The sequence below is a fragment of the Prinia subflava genome, chromosome 8 (assembly GCF_021018805.1).
Source record: "Prinia subflava isolate CZ2003 ecotype Zambia chromosome 8, Cam_Psub_1.2, whole genome shotgun sequence".
In the NCBI taxonomy this organism is placed as follows: domain Eukaryota; kingdom Metazoa; phylum Chordata; class Aves; order Passeriformes; family Cisticolidae; genus Prinia; species Prinia subflava.
In genome coordinates, this window is record NC_086254.1 from 14863276 (window position 1) to 14888748 (window position 25473).

General features: G+C 52.6%; 2 protein-coding genes and 2 non-coding genes across 5 annotated transcripts; 3 read left to right on the plus strand and 1 right to left on the minus strand.

Moving 5' to 3' along the window:
• The first annotated feature begins 4206 nt into the window (after nucleotides 1-4206).
• PWWP3A (PWWP domain containing 3A, DNA repair factor) lies at nucleotides 4207-15709 on the plus strand. Of its 2 annotated transcripts, XM_063403255.1 has the most exons (15): nucleotides 4207-4352; nucleotides 5151-5229; nucleotides 5917-6012; nucleotides 6457-6548; nucleotides 6800-6870; nucleotides 7404-8372; nucleotides 9400-9513; nucleotides 9776-9846; nucleotides 10286-10362; nucleotides 10834-10894; nucleotides 11142-11217; nucleotides 11442-11492; nucleotides 12668-13098; nucleotides 13731-13819; nucleotides 14050-15709. In XM_063403255.1, exons 3-15 carry the CDS (start codon nucleotides 5956-5958, stop codon nucleotides 14123-14125), a joined length of 2235 nt encoding a protein of 744 aa, XP_063259325.1. In that variant the 5' UTR covers nucleotides 4207-4352; nucleotides 5151-5229; nucleotides 5917-5955; the 3' UTR covers nucleotides 14126-15709. The 2 variants fall into 2 exon arrangements, with proteins under 2 accessions (XP_063259325.1, XP_063259326.1); XM_063403256.1 differs by lacking the exon at nucleotides 4207-4352 and having other exon boundaries at nucleotides 4829-5229.
• Nucleotides 15710-16094: 385 nt separating this feature from the next.
• TRNAF-GAA (transfer RNA phenylalanine (anticodon GAA)) lies at nucleotides 16095-16167 on the minus strand. Its single transcript has one exon. It is a non-coding gene; the product is annotated as a tRNA-Phe (tRNA).
• An 836-nt stretch (nucleotides 16168-17003) lies between these two features.
• TRNAN-GUU (transfer RNA asparagine (anticodon GUU)) lies at nucleotides 17004-17077 on the plus strand. Its single transcript has one exon. It is a non-coding gene; the product is annotated as a tRNA-Asn (tRNA).
• Nucleotides 17078-17280: 203 nt separating this feature from the next.
• On the plus strand, nucleotides 17281-25399 carry NDUFS7 (NADH:ubiquinone oxidoreductase core subunit S7). The gene is made up of 8 exons (XM_063404858.1): nucleotides 17281-17391; nucleotides 17613-17649; nucleotides 18049-18117; nucleotides 18417-18531; nucleotides 20980-21159; nucleotides 22887-22933; nucleotides 24446-24534; nucleotides 24886-25399. Exons 1-8 carry the CDS (start codon nucleotides 17376-17378, stop codon nucleotides 24981-24983), a joined length of 651 nt encoding a protein of 216 aa, XP_063260928.1. The 5' UTR covers nucleotides 17281-17375; the 3' UTR covers nucleotides 24984-25399.
• Nucleotides 25400-25473: the final 74 nt, after the last annotated feature.

Here is a 25473-nt window from a genome sequence, read left to right on the forward strand (position 1 = left end):
TTTTTGGGGTGTTCCCCACCTCCAGCCTTGCTGTGGGTCCCTGCTGGTGGTCACGGACTGGGAATGCTGGTCCAGCCTCCCCTTGGCGTTCCAGGTCAGGACTGGCACAATTTTAACACAGGAATTTACAAAATCCTTGAATATTGTGAGATTTTTGCCGGGTAACTGCTGCTCCCTGAGGGAGGATAATGAGTTTGTACCATTTTTAAGTTTTATTTTTTAATGAAATGAGCAGACAAACTTCTAGAAAAGGAATTTTTTTAAAGGCAGGGAAGAGGATAAGGATTTTCAGATTTTAATACAAAGCAAGTGACTGGACAAGAAAAGCCATATTCCATGTGGGAATTACGGAGAGCTGGTGGGATCCTGCCAGGTTTGAGCCCTAATGCAGTGACCTTGACCTCCAGCCCCACATTTTGGGCTTGGAACTGTGTGTTCAGGGTAAAAATCCCACCTGGAGGAGAATAAACTCCTACAGGAGGTTCATTCCTCCAGGATGGGGGTGTAGAATTGAGCAGCTGGGACAGGAATGGGGAAAAAAACCCCAAAATTGGATTTTTTGCCGAAGGTGACACAGCGGTGACAGATCTGAGGGTGACAGAGCAGGGTGAGGAGCTTGAGGTCAGAGCAGGGGGAGGAAAAAAGAATTTGGAGTTTATCTCCAGCACGAGCAGAAATCAAAACAGCTCCGAGTCAGGATCCACCCCGGAGCTCAGTGGGGTTTGGGGAGCCAAAGACAGCAGAGAAATTGGGGGCTCAAGAGGGGTTTTAATTGGGAAAAAACATCATGGCTTGGCCAAAGCGGCACTTTTTAAACCTGAGTTTCTCTTTTTGTTGGAAGCAGCTGCCCAGTGAGGCGGCCCAGGGGGAAACGAAGCCGCTGATCCCGTGGGACTCTGCAGCACGAGGGAATTCTCCTTTTTCTTTGCATTTTTTTGCAGGAGGGGCAGTTTTCCCCTCTCCTGTTTCTAACCCTGAGGGCTGAGCCTTGCAGGGTGCTCAGCTCCAGAGCCCAGCCCGTCCTCGGCGTGTCCTTCCCACCCTGTGTCGTGTCTCTGGCGGGACCTGAATTCCACCTTGTTCTTCCCTAACCCAGGTTTTAAAGACTATTTTCTATCTTTTGACACAAAATGCTGATTAAAGCCTCTCGCAGGACCAGGCTGGGCACCCCCAGAGCCTTCCAAGCAGGGAAAAGGCTGAGTGAAAGTTGCAGGATCCCAAATCCTGCAGGAAAACAGGAATTACAGCTGAGAAATCACTGACACAAACGATTTCCAGCCACAGAAGGCACTGGGAGGAAGGAGGGGGCCTGCAAGCAAAACCAGAAGGGCAGTTTGTCTCTTATTATTATTATTATTATTCCACAGGTATCCGTATTTAAAGAGCAAAAAATGCACCCTTGGGAGCAGCCCAGGGAGGCGCCCTCGGGCCCGTTGCTCTTTGCAGGGTGTGTTTGAGTGAGTCCTTCAGTGTGGTGGTGACAGCCGGGTGTTTATAACCGAGTAGAGACAGCGAATAAAGCATCAAATCTCAGAGCGTGGGCTCCGCCTTTGCTGTTTTCCTTGGAATGCCGGGGCTAAAGTTTGCCATGGGATGGGTTGGAAGGGAATTTAAGGATCATCTCCTGCTACCCCCAGGTCTCAGGGTTGTTGATTCCCTGAGATTCTCCTTGGGGTTTGTTATAAACGCCAGGACAAATTTATTGCCAAATTCAGTAATTTGGTTTATTAACATCCAAATCACAAAATTTAGAATCAAATTATAATAATTTTAAACAATAAAAACAAAACAATACGAACCCCACGAACAGCGAAACTTACTTGACAGAAGTTCTCCCGGGAAAAGTTGAGCCAAGGGTGACCCCAGAGACACAGGACCTGGCAGTCGGTGTCTCTAGCTGGGTTCACGAATTTGCCATGTTCGAGGCTCGGTTTTTATACTCTTTATTCTGCCTCTGGCAATATTTCCCCATACTTCCCTTTGTTTCTTGGTTAGTTATTCAAACCCAAATTCGTCTCCGGTCGGATTGAAAAAGAGCTCCCCTCCCAAGTCCATGTGTTAATATTCAGTTTCTATGGATCCTTATAGTTGATGAATGTTTGAGATATGGGTGATATTGCTTGATGGTCTGTGAAAGTGGCTCCCGAGGTGTGAGTTGCTGATCCGGCTCATCTCAACAGGTCCCCTCCCAATACTTGAGAAGGCTGCAAAGTCTTTTGTTCCCTTCTGAATGGAGACGCCTGATTTTCAGGGTGCTCAGTTTCACTATCTGCTGCAGAAACCTCCTGAAACATAGACTTTTACCTGATATAAATTTATACAGCTTTATAATTTTCCAGTTTATCATAAGAACATGAATTAATCATCTCACGTTTTTCACAGGGTTGTTGTTCCCCAAGGTGCTCAGGGTTCCCCCAGGGTTGCTCTTCCCTGAGAGTTTCCCCTGGGTTGCTGTTCCCAGAGTTAATCAGGTTTTCAGTCTTCTCTTTGCCCTAAGTGTTACACACCAGAGGTAGAGACGACAAGCTGAGTCCAGCAGTTCGTGTTATCAAGGCTGTTTATTCTTAATTATCTCTCAGTTCTTAACAAGCTTTGAAAGGTGTCCCCAGCAGAGCAGGACACGCGGGGGACTGGGTGGATCAGAGAGCCCCACACCTTATGTACAGTACCCCTGACCCAACCACTGTCCACAATCAACTTTTTATTTACAAAATTGTACCAATACCTACTCCCTATGCTAACATGTCATTTCTACTCTAAACCAATCCCTAAAATCCAACTCAGCACAAGATGGGTGTGATAAACGCCAATCACTCGCTTTTTTGAAATTTATGAATATTTAATAAAGAATAAAAATTGGTTACAAAAAAATTAATACAATAATAAAAGTTCAAAAAGTTTTCAGAGACAGGACAAATAATGAGACAACAAGAGCAAAGAAGGTAGCCTGGGACTACCGTCCCCCCTCCCTCCCAGACAAAGGCTAGGAAGGAGAAGGGCCCAGAACAAAGAGAAGTCTTCTTTTTTAAGCCTTCAGTTTATGACTATTCATATCTTACGTAAAACAAGTAATTTTCAGTTGTTTCTTGTCACAAAAGCTTTCTGTTAATTAAAAGAACGCATGAGAGTATACGTCCTTGAGAAAGTTAGGATCTGTGGATAAGAGGTCATAAATTCTTCTTCACTACAAGGTTTAGGGGCCCCTGTGAAAGTTATCTCTGTGCTGAGGAATTTTTCCTCTTGAGCAAAAAAAAATATCACACACATATACATCTTCTATTGTACTACAACTTATTGTTAATTACAAAAACTACATTCACTACATTATTCTAATGTTAATATAGTATAACTTTTCGACCTAGCATATTACATATAGTAAATATCTGCATAGAGCCACACATACAATATGCCTTTTTCACAATGGGGGACAAGAGCAAGAACAAGGAGCACGGGGGCCACTCCCCAATTCCTCCCTCTTGTCTCTTCAGCCCCATATGCTAAGAATCCTAATTTCTATATTTATATTCTATAATAAACCATTTAAATTCTTAGGATTTGTGATTCTTCCTGCATGTGAGTGTTCACTGCCATGGACAGGGATCAGAGTCAGTGTCCTCCTGGGATCTGTGTGGGTCTAACTGAGCCCCCTGTACAGATCCCAGACCCCCCTGTACAGATCCCAGACCCCCCTGTCTGGTCTCCAAACCCTCCTGTCCAGTCTTCAAATCCTCCAGGGCGGCCAGAGGGATATCCTGGACTCCAACACCCAGGGACACCTTCCAGCGTGTCCCAGGGTGCTCCAAGCCCCGTCCAGCCCGGCCTTGGACACTCGCAGGGATCCAGGGGCAGCCACAGCTGCTCTGGGGATCCCATTCCAAGATTTTGGGTTGGATCCAGCCGGGATGGAGCCTGCAGGGCGCCGGGGGTGCCCCGGGGGTGGCCCTGGACGGTGCCCAGGGCGGGGATGGCACCGGGCGGGCTTTAAGCTCCGCCCATCCCAAGCCATTAAATGACGTCACCTTTCGCGGCAATGACGTCACCCGCCCCGTTGCCATGCCTCACCTGCGCCCGCCCTTCCCGGACAGGGCGTGGCTTCCTCCCAACCGTCCAATGGAAGACGAGAAGGGCGCGGCTAAGGCTGCAGCGTGCGCTCTGATTGGCTGATCCTCGTGTTTTGGCGGCGGCGGGGAGGGCGGGACGCCAGGCGGCTCTCGCTGATTGGTCCGGAGGAGCAGCGCCGGGCGACGAGCGCGGCGCATGCGCAGACCCTCATGTGGAGGGCGGCGGCGCGCGCGGCGGGGCGGCGTCGTCGGGAGCGCGCACGGTAACAGCGTTACCGACACTGTTACACGGTAACAGCAACAAAACGGGGGCTGGGGGCGGGCACCAGGGGCTGGGGACCATCACCGCCACCGGGGTTGTGTTTGGGAGTCCCGTCCGTCCTCTGACCGGGCGAAGCGAGGGTCCCGTCCCTCCCCTCAGCAGGGAAGGTTTGGGGGGGACGTCCCCTGTGAGGGGAGGATTTGAGGGGTCCCGTTCCTCCCCTCACCGGGACGCTTGGAGGGTTCCATCCCTCACAGAGGGGGATTTGGGGGTCCCGTCCCTTCTGGAGGGGGGTCCCGACTGCTTCGGGTTTGAGGGCTCTGTCCCGTCCCTCAGCGAGTGCGGGATTGTGGGGAGCCCTTCCCTCCCCACACCGAGTGCGGGATTGTGGGGAGCCCTTTCCTCCCCACACCGAGGGCGGGATTGTGGGGAGCCCTTTCCTCCCCACACCGAGTGCGGGATTGTGGGGGTCCCTTCCCTCCCCACACCGAGGGCGGGATTGTGGGGGGCCCTTTCCTCCCCACACCGAGGGTGGGATTGTGGGGAGCCCTTCCCTCCCCACACCGAGTGCGGGATTGTGGGGAGCCCTTCCCTCCCCACACCGAGTGCGGGATTGTGGGGGTCCCTTTCCTCCCCACACCGAGGGCGGTTTGGGGGAGAGTCCCGTCCCTCCCCTCACGGCGGTCCCGGGGGTTCGGCGGTCCCGTCCCTCCCCTCACGCGGCTTTCCGGGCCCGGGCGGTTCCCGCTGTCCCCGCGGAGCCTCACGGGGGTCCCGCCCCGGCCCCGCCGTTCCGGGAGCCACTAACGGCCCCTCGTCCTCCGCAGGGCCGCGGTCCCGGAGCCCCCGGCGGTCCCAGAGCCCCCGGCGGTCCCGGAGCCCCGGCGGTCCCAGCACCCGGACCCTGTAAGTACAGGAAGATCTTATCTTTACTATGTCTTTTTTTTTTACAAAAAGCCCTTGAGGAACCCCTGAGGGCTCCTAGGCCGCTCTGCTCAAGTTTCTGTTTCCCAATCGTGTGTAACAATTGGGATCGAATTACGTGTAAAAAGTCTGTCTGGCGTGTTATTTTTAGGGTGTAGTTCCCTGTTTTCAGGGTTTGCTCGCAGGAAGCTGTGGATTGGGCAGGCCCAGGGCTGCATTATTTAATTCCTGATAGTGTTTTCCTCACTCAAGACACTCAGTGAGAGCCATTTGTGCTCCTGGAATTATGGAATTATTGAATCCTGGCATCGTTTGGGTTGGAAGGACCTAAAAGTCCATCCAGTTCCATCCCTTCCACTATCCCAGGTTGCTCCAAACCTTGTCCAACCTGGCCTTGGGCACTTCCAGGGATAGGGCAGCCACAGCTTCTACAGAAAAAATGGAATTTAAGATATAATTTTGGAGAATGCTGCAGGGTGATACCAGTGCAGTGATCCTGAAGGTAAACCAGTAATAACTGTAGTAATACATTTGATTGGGATGGACTTGATTATCTTGGATCCAACCTAGTCGTTGATCCTGTGATTAAATCCTGTATTTCCTTCAGAAAACAAAGACCACAGTGGACAAAGGTGGGTAAATCCTTGATTCCCATTTTTTCCCCCTCAGAACACCTGGGAATTGCCTTTTTCCACCTGAAGCTCGACCATGACAGACCAAGAGTTTGTTCTCTGCAAGTGGAAGAGGCGTTTGTGGCCAGCCAAGGTGAGCAGGAATGAGGAAATGTTTGTGGAGGTGAAACGTGTCTGAACTCGTTTGAGCTGTGGAGATGCCAGCAGGGAAAATGGAGAGGGACAGAGGGGGAATAACTTCCCACTGCCACAGGGCAGGGTTGGGTGGGATATTAGGAAAAAATGCCTCCCTGTGAGGGTGGAGAGGCCCTGGAATGGATTTCACAAAGAAACTCTGCCTGCCCCATCCCTGGCAGTGCCCAAGGCCAGGCTGGACAGGGCTTGGAGCAACCTGGGACAGTGGGAGGAGTCCCTGCCATGGCAGGGGTGGGATTTGAATTCCCTTCCCACCCAATCCATCCTGGGATTTTATCATTCCACCATCCTAAGGCTGCTCCCAGGCACTGTCACTGCCCTTACGTAAACGTTTTGTTGTTGGTCAAGGATTTAAAATGAAGATTTTTCACTTTTAACACAGGTTTTGTGCCAACCTGAAGTTGCTGGGAGCAGTCCCGTTGCCACCACGAAAAGGATGGGATTTAAAGCTGAAATCCTTGGCTTGGAGAGGCAGTTGAGTATCCCTGTTCCTCTCACACATTTTCATTCTTAGAGGTTAAAAAACAAGTGGAAGAAAGGAATCCTTTTATCTGAAGATAAAACAGGATCCTGGATTTGCAGAAGGTTTAGATGTTTAACCCTAACAAGGACAGGCTGGGGGAGGAAATGTTTGGGGGTTTTGGGGTTTTTTTGCTGTCTGAGGGCAGTTTTGTGGTGCTGAGAATGTTTATGGTGCTGGTTCCAGTCACCTTTTTGTGTTCCAGGGTCAGTGTGAGCTCTGCAAACGCTGTTCCCCTCACGGAGGAGAGGATCAAGGCCATCGCCTCCACCCTGGGTGAGGAGGGAGGGGCCCAAATGTGCTGCTTTGTGTCTTTTTAGGGTGAAAAATACCCAGAGAAACTCAGCCCCAAGTGTGCTGCTTTGTGTATTTTTAGGGTGATAAATACCTGTACAAACTCAGCCCCAAATGTGCTGCTTTGTATCTTTTGGGGGTGAAACAGTATCCAGAGAAACTCGGCACCAAATGTGCTGCAGAAACTCAGCCTGGGGGGATAAAACTTGTGTATTTCACTTACTTTCTTTTCCCCTTTTCCATAAAGTTGGAGAATAGGTTAAAATTTATAATTTTCCTCTTCCCTGGGGTGGTAAAAAAAAAAATAAAATATTCATTTCAAAAGGAGGCAATTCCAGCTTGGTTTTTGTGTGTCTCCATCCTTTGCCTTGGGAATCATGGGTGATTTAAGTAGTAAAAAAATGCACCTTAAAAGAAAAACTACAAGTAACACTTATTATTTCTTTAACAATACATTTTGTTCATGACAGAATAACGAGGATAATTTCATTTATTGACTATTTTTTCCTCCTCAGAGCAAAAGAAAAGCGTGAGCGAGGCCGTGGAGGAGCTGAGATATCGCTGTTCCCTTAAAATCGCCTTGGATATTCTGCACCAGACTGAGTCAGGCGGTCAAACTCCACCTGCAGAGGGAGCAAATCCCGAATTTCCCCGGCAGGAATCCGCCCCCTCCCGCGGCTTCTTCTTGCGCTCTCGCTTTAAAAAAACAGAACCTGAGGCTGCCAAGAGGAAAGGAAAACCCCAAAAGAACTGTGGGGTGAAGGATGACCCCAAAACCGTGAGCAGGGCGGGTTCTGCGGCTCCTGAGGGGAGTGGAAAAGCACCTGGAGGTGGCACGAACCCTGCCAGAGCACCTGGAGGTGGCACAAACCTTTCCAGAGCACCTGGAGGTGGCACAAACCTTTCCAGAGCACCTGGAAGTGGCACAAACCCTGCCAGGTGCAGTGCCAGGGACTCGTGTGTGGCACCAGCCCCTGACAGCCAAAACTGCCAAAAACCAGACCCCAAATCGTCACCCAGACAAGAAAAAATCCAGAGTGGAGTCTCCTGTAAGCCAAAGGCTGGGAGAAGTCAGCAAGGAAGGAAAAGATTGAGGGATGATTCCCCTGAGGATCAAGCACAGGAGGCTCCTGAGGAGGGGTCTCCACCTAAATCTGGCACTGTGGAAGCTTCCAGAAAGACAGGAGCTCAGCCTGGGAGAACATTCCTGGATTCTTCCTGTGAAACTGCCTCGGATGAGCTGGAGAGAAGCATCAGCAGTGAGAGCGAGAGCCTGGCAAAGCAGCTGGATGGGAGGAGAGAGGCCCAGGGTGGAAAACACCTGGATGGGGCAGGAGCGGCCTCTGGCACAGACAGGAAATGCAGGAACCACCCTGGATCCTCCCCTGGCCCTTCTGGTGCCTTCCCTCAGCCTCAGGAGGAGGAAAACCAAGACCCCTCACAGCAGGCTGGGAGCAAAGCCCCTGATTCTGAGGAAGATGAAGGTGGGCAAATCCCCTGGGGAAGGGAAACTTCATCCCGTGTGGGTGTTGGGTGCTGTTCCTCACCCTGGAATGTTGCTTTGCTTTTGGGGAAGTGGCTCTTGAATTGCTGATTTATTTCCTTTTGGTTTCTGTTCCTGGCAAGCAGAAATGCTGATCCCTTCAGTGCAGGGCAGGCTTGGGTGGTGGTTGGGTTGTCTGGAATTCTTGGGGTTTTCCATGGAAAGCTGGGGTTTGGGGTTTTGGGAGCTCACACTTGTTTTCCCTTGCTGCTCTCTGACAAGGTGAGATTAAATGTTTTTAACTGAGCAGGTGCAGGGTCCTGAAACCAGCACCGTTCCTTCCCCTTTCCCTCTTTTATCCACAGGATCAGGGAATTAGGATTCCCTAATTAGGTGTGTGCAGGTGTGGCAGGTCCCCTCTGGGTCACACTCAGGTGTGACAGACCCTATGTCCCCTGTGGGATGACACTCAGGTGTGTCAGGTCCCCTGTGGGGTGACACTCAGGTGTGTCAGACCCCATGTCCCCTCTGGGTCACACTCAGGTGTGTCAGGTCCCCTCTGGGTCACACTCAGGTGTGTCAGGTCCCCTCTGGGTCACACTCAGGTGTGTCAGGTCCCCTCTGGGTCACACTCAGGTGTGTCAGACCCCGTGTCCCCTCTGGGTCACACTCAGGTGTGTCAGGTCCTCTCTGGGTCACACTCAGGTGTGTCAGGTCACACTCAGGTGTGTCAGGTGCCCTCTGGGTCACACTCAGGTGTGTCAGGTGCCCTCTGGGTCACACTCAGGTGTGTCAGGTCCCCTCTGGGTCACACTCAGGTGTGTCAGGTCACACTCAGGTGTGTCAGGTGCCCTCTGGGTCACACTCAGGTGTGTCAGACCCCGTGTCCCCTCTGGGTCACACTCAGGTGTGTCAGACCCCGTGTCCCCTCTGGGTCACACTCAGGTGTGTCAGGTCCTCTCTGGGTCACACCCAGGCACTCTGGAGCTGCTCCTGTGCTAACCCCTGGATCCTGGTGCTGTTGGCAGGGCTGGAGCCCTCTGGGACATCTTCCAGGAGAGTTTCCTCGGAGAGCCTTCCTCCTCTGTCCCCTCTGGCCGATGAAGAGGAGGAAAACTTCCCCAGTGTCCTGTCCCATCGAGGTGAGACAGCAGCACAGGGCTGGGGCTCTTCCCTCTGTGAGCAATCCAGGGGGAATCCAGCTTGGATAAAATGCATTTCTTGTGTCCATCGGGCATTTTGCTGCAGAATGAAATGAAAATCCCTGTTCAGAACTCCCTGTGCTGCGTTTTGGGCTCACTGTAAAAGCACTGAAGAGAAACTCCTGGAGCAGAAGAAGAGAGGGGCAGCATCTGCCTTGTTTTATTGTTTTTAAGGAAATTTTTCTTTTCTTTTTCGTGCCAGAACCCAAATCCTTCGAGGAGGGGATGCTGGTGTGGTGCAAGCTGCGGCGGTATCCGTACTGGCCAGCGGTGGTAAGAGCAGCTCCTGCCTCCTCTTATCTCGCTGATAAGGAGCAATTCCCACTTCTGGAGTGACTTTTGCCCTTGGTGGAAATGTTGAAAACCTTCCAGTAGAAACATTTCAAAACTAATGGCAGTAAATTGGTGCTAAAAGCCCTCAAACTGTGGTGAATTCACACCTGTTTGTCCAGAGCACAGGATCTTCCCAATCCTTTTGTCATGAGCAACACTTTGTTCCCAATTTGCAAAAGAAAGGGGAGGCTCTTTGTGCACTAAAAATGCTCCTTTGTTAACTGGTCGCTGCTTCCACTTGAATTTTTCGTATTTGTGTAATAAAGGAAAGTTGCACCAATGGGAAAAAATTAATTGTGAGTTGTAGTGGGTGATATCCAAGGAAAAATATCCCTGCTTTATCAGGATTAGGATTTTTAAGGCTTTCTCCTCTCTCCAGGTGAAAGCAGTGAAGAGGAAGCACCGGAGGGCCTGTGTGCTCTTCATAGATGGCACCACAAATGAGAAGAAAAAAGGGTAAATGTGGATTTTCTGAATTCCCAGGCTCTGTTATTCTGTGTCCATTTCCCGGTGCGGGGTGAGGACAGCCCTGTCCAGGCTGATGTGGGAGGGACGGGCTGAGGCAGGTGAGGGTTGCAGGTGCTTTGTCATGCTGCAGGTTGAGGCAACTCCCTGTCCTTGGGAAGGGCTGAGGAATCGAAAACAAAACCAAACCAAAACAAAAAAAAATCCCTGGAATGCAGCCAACGTTCTCCTTGTGCTGCTCAAACTTTCAGGAAACAATGGGCTGCCTTTAACTTTTCTCTTAACCAGGTATTTCTCATTTGTTGGAAAATTCCAGACTTTTAACTTGCTGTGGAAGCAAAAAACATTAAAATTTGTGCTCCTTAATGGGATTTTCCTTAATGGGGAAAGGGATTTTCAGGGAGCTGTATAAATAAACAGGGAGATGAGTTGCACCTCTCTCTGACTGTGTTTCTTTAAAAGTTTCTCAGTGTCTCTGAAGAGCCTGAAGCACTTTGATTGTGAGGAGAAGCAGGAGCTCATTGTGAGTATCCCAGAGATGTGGGGTTGGGCAAATACAGTGGGAAATTCAGGATATAAATGGCCCTGAGGGGGAATGTGGGGCTTGACCCCCTCCAAGCCACTCTCATCCCTGTGACAGTTCTGGCAGGAGCTGTTTTACTGTGAGGAAAAAACTGTCACGGGCCATTTCAGTCCCCTGCTTGGTGTCCTGGGCTGGAACTGCTGCAGAGCTGCAGGATTGAGGACAGAAAATCCTCCTTGTTTTACAGGAACGAGCCAAGGAGAACTATTCCAAGGAAATCGAGTGGTGCCTGCAGCTGATCCTGGACTATCGGATCCGAGTGGGTAAGGAGGGACCATGGAACCCCCAAATCCCAGGATGGTTTGGTTGGGAAGGACCCTAAACCCCATCCAGCCCCCCCTTCCACTGCCCCAGGCTGCTCCAGCCTGGCCTTGGGCACTCCCAGCTTCTCTGGGATCTCATCCTGAGATCCAGCAGGGAAAGGGAACCCCAAGCTTTGATCCCTGGGCTGGTGGAACTGACCCCTGCTCCTGCTTTGGGTTTTTAGGTTGCCATTCCTTCACCGGCTCCTTCCTGGAGTATTTTGCTGCTGATATCAGTAAGTGAATCCATCCCTTTGGGAATTTTTCTCTTGGCTGGGTGAATGTGGCTCCAGCATTTACACAAAAGTGAGTTTGGCACCAACTCGGAGAGGGGCTGGTAAATTTACAACTCATTATTGCAATTAAGGGGTTAATAAATTAAATAAACGCTGGTGGTTCGAGACAGGTCATGGAATCAGAGAACAATGGAGTTGTGACTGGTTCCTTATGTTGTAAAGTCCATGTCAGCTCCCTAATATTTTTATTTTTTTTTAAAGCAGATAAATATTTTGGTGGTGGTTTTTTAACCTCTTTGGTAGGGAAGGAAGAAAAAACTCCTCCCAGCACTAAAATTCTTCATTTCCTTTTGATATGCCTATGAATGTCAGAGTCTAGAACATTCCTGTGGCCGCCCTGGAGGGTTTGGAGACCAGACAGGGGGTCTGGGGTCTGCACAAGGGGTCAGAGCCTCACACAGAGCCCAGGAGGGCACTGCCTCTGATCCCTGGCCATGGGAGTGAATGCCCACATTGTATGAAGAATCACAAGCTGAGATAATTAAAAATAATTAGTTTATCACAGAGTGTAAATGTAGAATTCAGGATTCTCAGTATATGGGCTTGAAGAGGCAAGATGGAGGAATTGGGGAGTGGCCCCTGTGCTCCTTGTTCTTGCTCTCATCCCCCATTTTGTGCTGAGTTGGATTTTAGGGATTGGTTTAGAGTAGAAATGACATGTTAGCATAGGTAGTAAGTATTGGTGTGATTCTGTAAATAAAAAGTTCATTTTGGACAGTGGTTGGATCAGGGGAATGGTACAAAAGGTCCAGGAATCTCTGATCCACCCAGTCCCCCGTGTGTCCTGCTCTGCTGGGGACACCTTGCAGAGCAAAGAAAGAATTAAGAATTAAGAATTAAGATAATGTACCCTGCCAGGGAGGCCTGGCAGAGCTGAGAAAGAACTGAGATAATGAGGAATAAATAACCTTGGAAATGTGCACTGGTGCACTCAGCTTGTCTCTACCTTCAGTGTGAAACACGTATTGCAAAAAGAAGACAAAAAACCTTATTACCTCTGGGAACAGCAACCCCGAGGAGAATCTCAGGGAATGAAGACCCTGAGAGGTTGGATCACAAGGATTGGTCATACTCTTTACACATTTACACAGAAATTGTTGTGGTTTCTCTCTCAGGCTACCCAGTGAGGAAAGAGGGCTACCAGAGCGTGGTGCAGATGGCTTTCCCAAACACAGAGGAGGCAGGGGCTGGAGAATCCTCCTCAGACACCTCCCCACAGAAACCCCCCAGGAAGCTCCTCCCTGACAGGACCAGAGCTGCCAGGGACAGGGAGAACAAGAAGCTGGTGGAGTTCATCGTGAAGACCAAAGGGGCTGAGGAACATCTCCTGGGCATCTTGAAAAGCGGGAAGGAATCGCGCTGGCTGAAGAAATTCCTGAGTTCCAGCCGCTACATGACCTGTGTGGAGACTTACCTGGAGGACGAGGAGCAGCTGGACCTGGTGGTGGGGTACCTGAAGGAGGTGTACAGGGAGATGGACACCAAAAACCTGCACCAGATCCTGGGGGATGGCATCAGGTTCATCTCAGACGTGCTTCTACCTGAGGTGAGGGAGTGTGAAACAGGGAAAATGAGCCTAGGAGGGATAAATGACACTAATTCCTATTATTTATCCCTTTGGTGTGACGTGGTTCCTATGGAATGACTCCCAGGCAGAAATATTCGCCCCTGAGTCACTCAAATGCTGATTTTTAAGCACAGAAAGGAGAAGCCTCAGGTAGTTTGTTGTTTTTAAAAGCAGGCTGATAGTTTTCTGATGTATTTTAATTACTTCTGAAGTGCTTCAGAGCTTTGTTTTGGGGTTTTTATGTTAATTTGGCAACTTGTCAGGGTTTTCTTGATCCTGTGTGTGTGTTGGCTGTTTTTTGGATACCTTGTGTTCTTCCCAGGAATTTTCCCAGGAGAACCTTAACTCGTGTAGGAACAAAAATACCGTGAAGAATATTTTAATATGAGGATAAATCAGAGGATAAAAATACTCCCAGGGGATGATACAGAACAATTTCATTTTATTTATTTTAGAATTTCAGGCACTCAACGAGCAGTTTCATCCAAGTTTTCCAAGTGATTGAGGAACCCTTTTCTCAAAACGTGCTCAGCTGAGGCAGTTTTAAATCCCTGGCTGCGATTCAGTTTTGCTAATTGATTATTATTATTAATTACTCGATGCTTTTCTAGGCCATCATCTGTGCCATTGCTGCTGTGGATGACATCGATTATGAGAAGGCAGAAGAGAAGTACATTAAAGGACCACCTGTGAGCAAAAGGTAGATTTGTTTTCAGGATTTTCCAAGGGTTTTTACTCCTCTGTTGTTGGATACAAAAACGATTTGAGGGGAGGGCAGGAGAGCTCAGTGTCCTCCCCCTGTGGTGAACCAAACATGGAAAACATCCCAGCTGAGCTACTCCAACACTGCAAATTTAATTTGTCCAGGTGATATAATCTGGACAATAACACCCTGTTTGAATTTAAAAACCTCTATATTTTCCTTTCCAGAGAGAGAGAATTATTTGATGAGCAAGTGCTGGGAAACAAAAAGCTCAAGACGGAGCCGGAGCCTGCGGAGAGCTGAGGAGTGCCCTGGGCTGCCCTGGGGCCAGCTGTAAATAACCACTGGTGATTTGTATAAAACGTGGCATTCTTTGTAAAGTCTGTGCGTGTATTCCCAGATATTTCTGCTCTCAGCCTTTGCTGCTTCCCGTGGCCTCGGTCAGGATCTGCCTGATCCTCACCCATCAGTGCCCTCCTGGGGGGCTGCCAGAGCCCCCCAGTGCTGTGCAGAGCTGCTGCTGCTTCCACGTGGGTTCTTTTAGCCAAACACCCAGCCTGGAAAGGGATCTTGTCCTGCTTTGTGACCTCGTTGCTCCTGATAAAACCGGGGGGTTCCAGGCAGGAAATGTTCCCAGGGGTTTCCCCTCCTGCCTCGTGGATCTCCAAAGGTGGAAAATCAGATTGTGTGAGCTGAAACACAAAGATCTGGGGGTTTTGGTTTGTTGTGACAAATAAAATTCCACAGAGAAGCAAGCCAGGTTTGCTTAAACAAAAACATTCCCTTTTCCTCTAACACTGAACCAGTGCAATGCTGGTTTATTGCCTCTTCTGAGGCCATGAATCTTGGGAGGATTTAATTGTCTTTTTCTCATCTAAATTCCCAATTTAATCCTGCCCACCTTTGCTGGAGCTGTGGCACATGGAAGCAGTGTCACCAAGAACTAATTAATGATGAATAATGATAAATGATACATAAACCCCCCTGATTAGGGTTTCTCTGTGATAATGAAAAGTGATCTCCTTGCTTGTCCAGTAAAACCCAAGATGATTTGAAATGAAGAAGTCGAAATTGGGATCCAGATGTCTATCCTGGCTGTAGTAATTATCTGAATACATTTTAATTACACTTTTAATTGCTCTGTGCTCTCTAATGAGTTTTCCCACGGAATCCCCATTCCCGTTATCTCAAGTACCTCAATTATAGGGACAGGCCAGGAAGTGAAGGTTTTATTAAAACCTGTGAGGAGGGAGAATGAATTTTGTGGGATAAGATAAAAAATTAACGATGGAGTTCACTCAGAGCTGTGAGTGGCACTTTGATGAGGGCTTGGGGAGAGACTCCTGCCCCTCATCCCAGTGCTCTGGGATAGTTTGGAGATGGGGATCAACTTTTCCCTCCTTTACATCAACCCTGTGTTCCCTTCTCCACCAAAACTCCTCAAGTGCTGCTGAGATGCTGCCCCACACCGTGCACAGAGGCAGAACCACCTCAGCTTTGGCATCCTGGGATGGTTTTGGGGGTGGAAAGGACCCTAAAACCCATCAGGGACAGCTCCCACTGTCCCTGGGTGCTCCAGGCCCCTCCAGCCTGGCCTTGGACACCTCCAGGGACGATCCTGACCTTGTCCCAGCCCCTTCCAGTGCTGCCCCGCCGGTCACGGCACCAGCTCAGCCTCACCATGTACAAATCATGTGGATTTAATAAAGTGGGATGGTGTGAATCATCAAAAGACGCTGCTTCTGTTGAATTATTTTAATCTGTGGTGGGTGGTGTGCTTCCACCTCGGTTTTACGGCAGGTGAAGGTTGTTTTTGTACATCAGATAAAGCTCTAATATCCTGTCTCTGTCTCAGTTTCACATTATTAATCACGGGGAAATAAACTCACTTGGTTTTTGTTCTTGTGCTTTATTTAAAATGGGTTGGCACACACCACCTCTGCTTGTGATTGTCCAGTGTTAATTTATCCACGTTCCCTCAGCTGCCTCCTCAATGCTCAGCGTAAGATCATTAACTCATATCATTAATTCATATTTATTTAATATCTTTAATAATATTTATCTATTTAATATCTTTAATAATATTTATCATTAATCCAGCGTTCTACCTGCGCTCCTTCACCCCTCTCTGCCTGTGCGTGTGCGTTTCCAGGATATTAAAATGATCAGGTGCAGAGTTTGGGGAGGGAATAACAAATTCCGAAGCCTCGGGGCAGTTTTGGGGTGAAAAGAGCGATTTTGCTATGCGGGTCCCGGCAGGAAAAGAAGGTTCTGCCGAAACCCGGGATCGAACCAGGGACCTTTAGATCTTCAGTCTAACGCTCTCCCAACTGAGCTATTTCGGCTGCACGAGCGCGCTCCGCCCCCCCACGCCCGTCACCGCCCGTGGCGCCGCGCAGGGTGGGGGGACACGGGGGGACACAGGACAGGGGGGACACGGGGGACACAGGACACGGGCATGGGACAGGGGGGACACGGGACACAGGACACGGGCATGGGACAGGGGGGACACGGGGGACACGGGACACAGGATAGGGGAGACACAGGGGATACAGGATAGGGGGGACACGGGGGGACAGGGGGACACGGGACACAGGATAGGGGGACACAGGGGGTCACGGGCATGGGACAGGGGAGACACGGGGGACACGGGCACGAGACAGGCAGGGCAAGGGGGGGACACGGGGGCACAGGACAGGCAGGGCACAGGGGGACACGGGCACGGGACAGGCAGGGCACAGGGGGACACGGACACGGGACACGGGACAGGCAGGACACGAGGGGACACGGGGGGACACGGGTACGGGACAAGCAGGGCACGGGGGGGAACACGGGGCACGGGACAGGCAGGACATGGGGGGACACGGGGGACACGGGCACGGGACAGGCAGGGCAAGGGGGCGGGATGTGGGACACAGGACAGGCAGGACACGGGGGACACGCGCACAGGATACAGGACAGGCAGGACACGGCTGGGGACACGGGACAGGCAAGACACGGGAGGGGACACGGGGGACACGGGCACGGGACACAGGACAGGCAGAACACGAGGGCAGGATGTGGGACACAGGACAGGCAGGACACGGGGACGTGATGTGGGGCACGGAACACGGGGACACGGGGACAGACGCGACACGGGACAGGTGCGAGGCGGGGAGCGGCACAGAGCGGCGGCAGCGCGGTCTCTGTGGCGCAATCGGTTAGCGCGTTCGGCTGTTAACCGAAAGGTTGGTGGTTCGAGCCCACCCAGGGACGCCCAGCGTTCATTTTCCTGCGCGACGGCGTTTCCGCAGCCCCGGGTCGGGCCCTTCCCGCCGAATCCTGCGGCGGCTCCGGGGCAGCTCCGGGCCGGCCCCGCCCGCCGGGGACCGCCTCGGGGCCGCTTTGGGGCCGTTTTTGGATCGTTTTTGGATCGTTTTGCCGCGGGGCCAGCGGGTGCCTCCGGAACCCCTTGCAGTGGGACGCGTTTCCCGCCGGAGCGCTGAGGCGGTGCGGCGCCGGCCCCTTTAGCGGGTGCACCGCGCGCAGAGGTTGCGTGAAGGGCTGAGGAGAGATGGCGGCGCTGGGCCGTGAGCGGGGCCGGGACAGGGGCACGGGGATGGAGACGGGGGCGGGGACGGGGACGGGGACGGGGACCGGGACCGGGACGGACTGGGATAGGGACCGGTTTGGGTACCGAAGCAAGGCCTCGGCCCTCCGCCGAGGCAGTGACCGGGAGGGAGCCCTGAGGGGACACCGGGCCGTTCCCGGCCCCCTCAGCCGGGCTGAGCTCTCCCGTGCTCTCTTGCAGGTCTGCGGCTCCCCGCGCACGGCGTGCTGGGCTGGCGGTGAGCGCCGGGGCTGGGGCACCGGGGCTGGGGGACACCGGGGCTGGGGGTGCTGCCATGGGGGGACACCGGGGCTGGGGGACACCGGGGCGGGGGGTGCTGCCATGGGGGGACCCGGGGCTGAACAGCTCCGCCGGCTCTGGGGGTCGCTGGGGGTCTCGTTCCCCGCTGGGCTTTGTGCAGCGCTGGCTCCCGGGAGGAGCATGGCGGGGGCTGTGTCACCCTGTGTCACCCTGTCACCCTCTGTCACCCTCTGTCACCCTGTCACCCTGTGACAGCCTGTGTCACCCTGTCACCCTGTGTCACCCTGTGTCACCCTGTGTCACCCTTTGACACCCTTTGACACCCTTTGACACCCTGTGTCACCCTGTGTCACCCTGTCGCCCTCTCTGTCCCCAGGCCCGGCTCTGTGACTCCCGTCCACGCTCAGCTGCTCCATCAGACACCGGCGGCCGATGGCACTGACAGGTGACACCTCCTGCCCTGGGGACAGCAGCGGTGCCACCATTCCCGGGGGGCTCCTCCCTTCCCTGCTGGAACCCGGGGGGCTCCGGGAGCCCCGGGGGGAGCAGCCGGGGGCTCTCTGGCCTGGGGGGCTCTGCCTGAGCACCAAACCCGCAGATCCACAGCGGGGAGAATCCTCTGCTGCACACAGAGGGGTGGGATCGTCGTTCCTCAGGGAATCACAGCCCTCAGAGGGGGCTGAAGGCTGATTCTGCAGTAACTGGGTGGTTATTGAGGGTGATGGCCCCGTGCTGTCCCTTCAGGGCTGTCCAGGTGCAGAAGAGCTCTGCTGTTGTCCAGAGGAAATCCTACGTCCCCAGCAGCCGCGGCGAGTACGTCATCACCAAGCTGGATGACCTGGTCAACTGGGCACGGCGGGTGAGTCCCGGGCCACCAGGCTGCCCTGGCACCAGGGGACAGCGGGTGACAGACGGGAGGCACCTCCTGCTCAAGATAAAAATAGGCCCCGAGCTCCCGTGGCCGAGTTCTGTGGCCAGAGGGTGACACTGGGGTCCAGTGACAGAGCGGGAGAGAGGCTGAGGGTGTGTGGGGGGTCTGGAGCTGCCCTTTGGCAGGAAAAGGAACTTTCTGGAATTGTCCCTGCCCTGAGCAGCTGCTCTGCCTGTGGGGAAAGGTGACACGAGTGACAGCGCCCTGGGGCTGCTGTGCTCTGCCTTAGCCAGGCTGGTCCTTCTCTGGCCACCACTGTCCCCATAGGGCCCTGAGCTGTCCCTTCTTGGGCCACCACTGCCCGTGGGGGGCCTTGAGCTGTTCCTTCTTCCATCAACAGTGTCCCTGTGGGGTGGGGCTCGGAGTTGTCCCTTTTCTGCTCTTCCTGAGCTGTCCATATTTCAGGGCTCTGAGCTGTCCCTTCTTCTGTCACCATTGTCCTTGTAGGGGCCTGAGCTGTCCCTTTTCTGCTCTTTCTGAGCTGTCCCTTCTTCCATCACCACTGTCCCTGTGGGGCTTTGAGCTGTCCCTTCGCTGTCCCTTCACTGTCCCTTCTTCAGGGCCCTGAGCTGTCCCTCCTCTGCTGTCCCTTTGCTGTCCTTTCTTCAGAACCCTGAGCTGTCCCTTCTCCGCTGTCCCTGAGTGTCCCTTCTTCAGAGACTTGAGCTGTCCCTTCTCTGCTGTCCCTCCACTGTCCCTTCTCTGCTGTCCCTTTGCTGTCCCTTTGCTGTCCCTTTGCTGTCCCTCTGCTGTCCCTTCTCCACTGTCCCTTCTCCACTGTCCCTTTGCTGTCCCTTCTCTGCTGTCCCTTCACTGTCCCTTCTCCACTGTCCCTTCTTTGCTGTCCCTCCTCTGCTGTCCCTTTGCTGTCCTTTCTTCAGAACCCTTTGCTGTCCCTTCTCCGCTGTCCCTGAGTGTCCCTTCTTCAGAGCCTTGAGCTGTCCCTTCTCTGCTGTCCCTCCACTGTCCCTTCTCTGCTGTCCCTCTGCTGTCCCTCTGCTGTCCCTCTGCTGTCCCTTCTCTGCCGTCCCTGAGCTGTCCCTTCTCCGCTGTCCCTGAGTGTCCCTTCTTCAGAGCCTTGAGCTGTCCCTTCTCTGCTGTCCCTCCACTGTCCCTTCTCTGCTGTCCCTCTGCTGTCCCTCTGCTGTCCCTTCTGCGCTGTCCCTTCTCTGCCGTCCCTGAGCTGTCCCTTCTCCACTGTCCCTTCTCCACTGTCCCTTCTCCACTGTCCCTGAGCTGTCCCTCCTCTTCTGTCCCTTCTCCACTGTCCCTTCTCTGCTGTCCCTTTGCTGTCCCTTCCCTGCTGTCCCTTCCCTGCTGTCCCTTCTCCGCTGTCCCTTCACTGTCCCTTCTCTGCTGTCCCTTTGCTGTCCCTTTGCTGTCCCTTCTGCGCTGTCCCTTCTCCACTGTCCCTCCTCTGCTGTCCCTCTGCTGTCCCTTCGTGCCTCTGCGGTGGCTGTAGCAGTGCCAGGGCAGCCCCTCTGCCGCGCCCCTGCCGCACACAGAGCTCTCCCTGTACCCCTTCCCCCAGCTGTGGGTTCTGCCCCCCACACCCCAAACCCATCCCTTTCCTCGTGTCACCCCCGCTGTCCCCGAGCCACCGCCTGTCCCTGTGTGTAGAAACTCCTTGGTGTGGCAGAGTTGGTGATGAAGTGTCTCTGTAAGCAAAGAAGTTGTGGTAGCACCTGGTTTATTGTGAGGGCCTGGCTTGCAGCTGCTGAGCACAGCTAAAGCAGGCCAGGAGAGCAGGGAAAGAGGGGGGAAAGAGTGGGAAAAGAGAGGGGGAAAAGAGCAGGAAAAGAGAGGGGAAAGAGAGGGGAAAAGAGAGGGAAAAGAGAGGGGGAAAGAGAGGGAAAAGAGAGAGGGAAAGAGAGGGAAAAGAGGGGGAAGAGAGGGGAAAGAGAGGGAAAAGAGAGGGGAAAAAGAGAGGGGGAAAAGAGAGGGGGAAAAGAGAGGGGAAAGAGCAGGAAAAGAGAGGGGAAAGAGAAGGGAAAAGAGGGGGAAAAGAGGGGAAAAGAGAGGGAAAAGAGGAGGAGGTTCTGAATACAATAAATTCTTTCCAAGTTGAATAGTCTGTGTTGGACCAATCTAACACAAGATACCAATCTCACAGCATTTACATACAGCCAATAGAACTGTCCCTTCACCTTTGGCAAGCAGGAGGGTTTTGTTTAATCTTTGTTTAAATAAGGGAGATGTTTTAATTTGTTTAATTTGTTTAAATAAGGGAGATTGTCCCCAGCTAGGCACACCATTGTTCATCATTGTATCCCACACCCCAATCCTGCCCTCATTCCCACCTCACTCGTTGCTCTCACACTCCCACAATCTAAACCATCCTATTTACATTTATTTCATGCTCTCTAACCCCCGCAGAGCTCGCTGTGGCCCATGACCTTCGGGCTGGCGTGCTGTGCAGTGGAGATGATGCACATGGCAGCCCCTCGTTATGACATGGATCGCTTCGGGGTCGTGTTCCGCGCCAGCCCCCGCCAGGCCGACGTCATGATCGTGGCAGGGACCCTCACCAACAAAATGGCCCCGGCGCTGCGCAAGGTGCTGTGCCCTGCCCTGGGTTGGGTGGGGAAATAAATCTTATTTTTAGCCCCTCTGAGGTTCCAGTGCTAGGTCAGGTGTTAGAGGGCTTTGGAGGAATGTTTGACCCCCCTGGAGCCCCTCAGTGATCCCAAACTTTAGGGGGCTTTAGAGGAATGTTTGATCCCCCTGGAGCCCCTCAGTGATCCCAAAGTTTGGGGGCTTTGGAGGAATGTTTGATCCCTCTGGAGCCCCCCCAGTGATCCCAAACCTTGGGGGGCTTTGGAGGAATGTTTAACTCCCCTGGAGCCCCTCCAGTGATCCCAAACCTTGGGGGGCTTTGGAGGAATGTTTAACTCCCCTGGAGCCCCTCCAGTGATCCCAAACCTCAGGGGGCTTTGAGGGAATGTTTGATCCCCCTGGAGCCCCTCCAGTGATCCCAAACCTTGGGGGGCTTTGAGGGAATGTTTGATCCCCCTGGAGCCCCTCCAGTGATCCCAAACCTTGGGGGGGCTTTGGAGGAATGTTTGATCCCTCTGGAGCCCCCCCAGTGATCCCAAACCTTGGGGGGCTTTGGAGGAATGTTTAACTCCCCTGGAGCCCCTCCAGTGATCCCAAACCTTGGGGGGCTTTGGAGGAATGTTTAACTCCCCTGGAGCCCCTCCAGTGATCCCAAACCTCAGGGGGCTTTGAGGGAATGTTTGATCCCCCTGGAGCCCCTCCAGTGATCCCAAACCTTGGGGGGCTTTGAGGGAATGTTTGATCCCCCTGGAGCCCCTCCAGTGATCCCAAACCTTGGGGGGCTTTGAGGGAATGTTTGATCCCCCTGGAGCCCCTCCAGTGATCCCAAACCTTGGGGGGCTTTGAGGGAATGTTTGATCCCCCTGGAGCCCCTCAGTGATCCCAAACTTTGGGGGATTTGGAGGAATATTTCATGGACAGGATAAAGGATCCCAAAAGAGGCTCTGACCCCCAGCTGTGGTTCAAGATGTTTATTCCAGGTGGTGTCCAGAGGGAAAGAGGATGAGTGAGGAAGAAGAGGGTCTTTTCTTAGCTCCTGCCAGGGAGGGGCAGTTTGGGACACAGCCAATTGGATCAGAAAGGGTTAAACTACACAGTTACAGGCTCTAGGGGTCCCTGAGGGGGCAGAGACCATTCCCCAGGGGAATGTAACAGGTTTTATCTCCTTTTCTTCCTGTTAGAGCTGGGATTAACACATGGGAGTCGCAGTTTTTGAATTTATTAATCCATATCTGTGTTACAGTCTCACCATTTGTGAGCTCCGGCTAACGAGGTAGAAAATTGAGGTGTCTCTAACTCTTTCCAAGGTTATTTAAGTGCTAATTACCCAATAACGAGATGACACCTCTATTATTTATACTTTTGACTCAATAATTGACCACACAAGGTCCTCAATGCAAACCTTTTTCACCCAATTAGAAAAAACCACCCAAAACCAAGAAGAAGAAGGTGAATAAGGAGTTAGACAATGCCCAAAATCCTCCATATTGCCCCATATTTATTACTATATACTAAAACCCCAAATTCTAAGGTTTTTACCCTGTGAGATCACACAGCACTGTTCAAACCACACACCCACAACTCAATTTCAGAAGCTCCACGGCCTCAGGGTCAGTTCCTTTTAGCACAGAATGCCTGAAACCCTCACCCTCCAGAATTCCAGCAGTACCAGGGACCACGGGGACCTTGGGCAGGAGGGAATCATCCCAAATCTCCCTGTCCTGCAGGTCTATGACCAGATGCCAGAGCCTCGCTACGTGGTGTCCATGGGGAGGTGAGTGCCGGGACATCCTCGGTGCCCTGGGGGGAATTCTTGGCTTGTTTGTGTTTCCAGGTTCTTGGAGAGGCCTCCTAGAGCAGAGCAGGGGGATCCTCCTGGGAATTGTGTGTGTGAATCCTCCCAGGGGTGGATTCAGGGGGTTTGCAGCTGCCAAATGTGCGTGTCCAGAATGCCAGAGTTTGCTTTTGGCTTTCAAAATGTTTCTGCTGAGCTGGAATCTGCTCCATGGGGGAACTCAGCTGGAATCTGCTCCATGGGGGAACTCAGCTGGAATCTGCTCCATGGGGGAACTCAGCTGGAATCTGCTCCATTGGGGGATCAGCTGGAATCTGTTCCATGAGGGGAACTCAGCTGGAATCTGCTCCATGGGGGCTCAGCTGGAATCTGCTCCCTTGGGGGGGCTCAGCTGGAATCTGCTCCATTAGGGGGGATCAGCTGGAATCTGCTCCATGGGGGATCAGCTGGAATCTGCTCCATTGGGGGATCAGCTGGAATCTGCTCCATGGGGGAACTCAGCTGGAATCTGCTCCATGGGGGAACTCAGCTGGAATCTGCTCCATTGGGGAACTCAGCTGGAACCTGCTCCATGGGGGAACTCAGCTGGAATCTGCTCCATGGGGGATCAGCTGGAATCTGCTCCATGGGGGGAATTCAGCTGGAATCTGCTGCATTGGGGAACTCAGCTGGAATCTGCTCCATTGGGGGAACTCAGCTGGAATCTGCTCCATTAGGGGGGCTCAGCTGGAATCTGCTCCATTAGGGGGGCTCAGCTGGAATCTGCTCCATTAGGGGGGATCAGCTGGAATCTGCTCCATTAGGGGGGATCAGCTGGAATCTGCTCCATGGGGGCTCAGCTGGAATCTGCTCCATTAGGGGGGATCAGCTGGAATCTGCTCCATGAGGGCTCAGCTGGAATCTGCTCCATTGGGGGGGGAACTCAGCTGGAATCTGCGCCATGGGGGGAACTCAGCTGGAATCTGTTCCTTTGGGGGGATCATCTGGAATCTGCTCCATTGGGGGGGCTCAGCTAGAATCTGCTCCATGAGGGCTCAGCTGGAATCTCCTCCATTGGGGAACTCAGCTGGAATCTGCTCCATTGGGGGATCAGCTGCACTCCATGATCTCAGAGTCTTTTCCAACCTGAACAATTCCATGATTCTCACAATTTTCTTTTCCCCACACTGGGGCTGAGGGCAGCTGGTCCAGGCTGGAACAGGACAGATTCTGGGAAAGCTCTGAGTCAAAACAGAAGGTTTTGTAGCAGAGAGGGAGGGTGTGAAATCTGCTTTGGGAGGCTGATGGGAACAGTTCAGTTGGGTTGGATTCACCTAAAAACATCCCAGGCAGGGCTCGTGACGGGGCAGTGTCACCTGTGAGCTCTCAGCTGGTGGCTCCGAGCCTGGCAGTGCTCACCTGCCCAGGGCCACCTTCCCTTGGTGTCCTGCTCACCTCCCTGTCCCTGTCCCTGTCCCTGTCCCTGTCCCTGTCCCTGTCCCTGTCCTGCAGCTGTGCCAACGGCGGGGGCTACTACCACTACTCGTACTCGGTGGTGAGGGGCTGTGACCGCATCGTGCCCGTGGACATTTATGTGCCAGGTAAAGGGGCAGCTCCAGCCGGGAGCAGGGCAGGGAGAGGGGAATCCTCTGCAGGTTTGAAAGGTTTTCCTGTTCCAGGGGTGGGGAAGCTGCAGCAGCCTCAGGGATTGTGGGGTGGGGAGGGTTGTGATGGTGGCAGCACCGTCAGTGGGGTGGGAGAGGGGTTTGATTTTGAAATCAAAGAATTGTTTGATAAAGATCTTGATAAACACCATCAGTTCAGTTTCTTTACACTCCTGCCTGTGCCAGCCACGAGTCAGCTTTGGGATGAGTCCTGGGGTTGGCAGCTCTGCTCCCTGCAGGTCCCAGCCCTGTGACCTCCCTCCCCTCTTTCCCTTTTCCCTCTCTCAGGTTGCCCACCCACAGCTGAGGCTTTGCTGTACGGGATCCTGCAGCTGCAGAGGAAGATCAAGAGGGAGAGGAGGATGCAGATCTGGTACAGGAAATAGCCTTTATATATATAAATATATATATATATATAAAATAGCCACTCACTGCTCACAGTCACGCACAACTCGGGCTCCTCACGCGCCTTCTAATAAAACTCTACCTGTTCCAGGGGCTTTTCTGTCTTTAATAAACCCCTCTGATCTGAGGAATTGAAAAAAACTGGGCTAAAAAGCAGGAGCTGAATTTGATTACACTGCTAAGTTGGTTTGTTTCTGGTCTGAGCAATCTGTCAGGGAAGGTGATGTCATATCGTGACATAAAGGTGTTGCCAGGACTTTTTTGTTTGTTTTGTTGGGAAGTTTTGAGAGCAACACACGTCCAGGTGATCCTTGACCTCATCCCTTACTCACCATCTACTCCTTGTTGGTAGTTCCTACAAGGATCTAATAAATCCGTAATATTGTTGTGAACAAGGGCCAGAAATTAATTCTGTTTCTGTAACAAGTCAAATACTGATGCTTAAAATCAGAATGTGATGAATAAACCTGA

Bases quoted from the DNA above. Each gene is read 5' to 3' on its own strand.
- PWWP3A (XM_063403255.1), top strand. From the start codon at position 5,956: ATGACAGACCAAGAGTTTGTTCTCTGCAAGTGGAAGAGGCGTTTGTGG. The intron at 9,847-10,285 runs GTAAGAGCAGCT...TCCTCTCTCCAG, and splicing joins ATCCGTACTGGCCAGCGGTG to GTGAAAGCAGTGAAGAGGAA. The intron at 11,493-12,667 runs GTAAGTGAATCC...TTTCTCTCTCAG, and splicing joins GTATTTTGCTGCTGATATCA to GCTACCCAGTGAGGAAAGAG.
- NDUFS7 (XM_063404858.1), top strand. The intron at 17,650-18,048 runs GTGAGCGCCGGG...CTCTGTCCCCAG, and splicing joins CACGGCGTGCTGGGCTGGCG to GCCCGGCTCTGTGACTCCCG. The intron at 18,118-18,416 runs GTGACACCTCCT...CTGTCCCTTCAG, and splicing joins GCGGCCGATGGCACTGACAG to GGCTGTCCAGGTGCAGAAGA.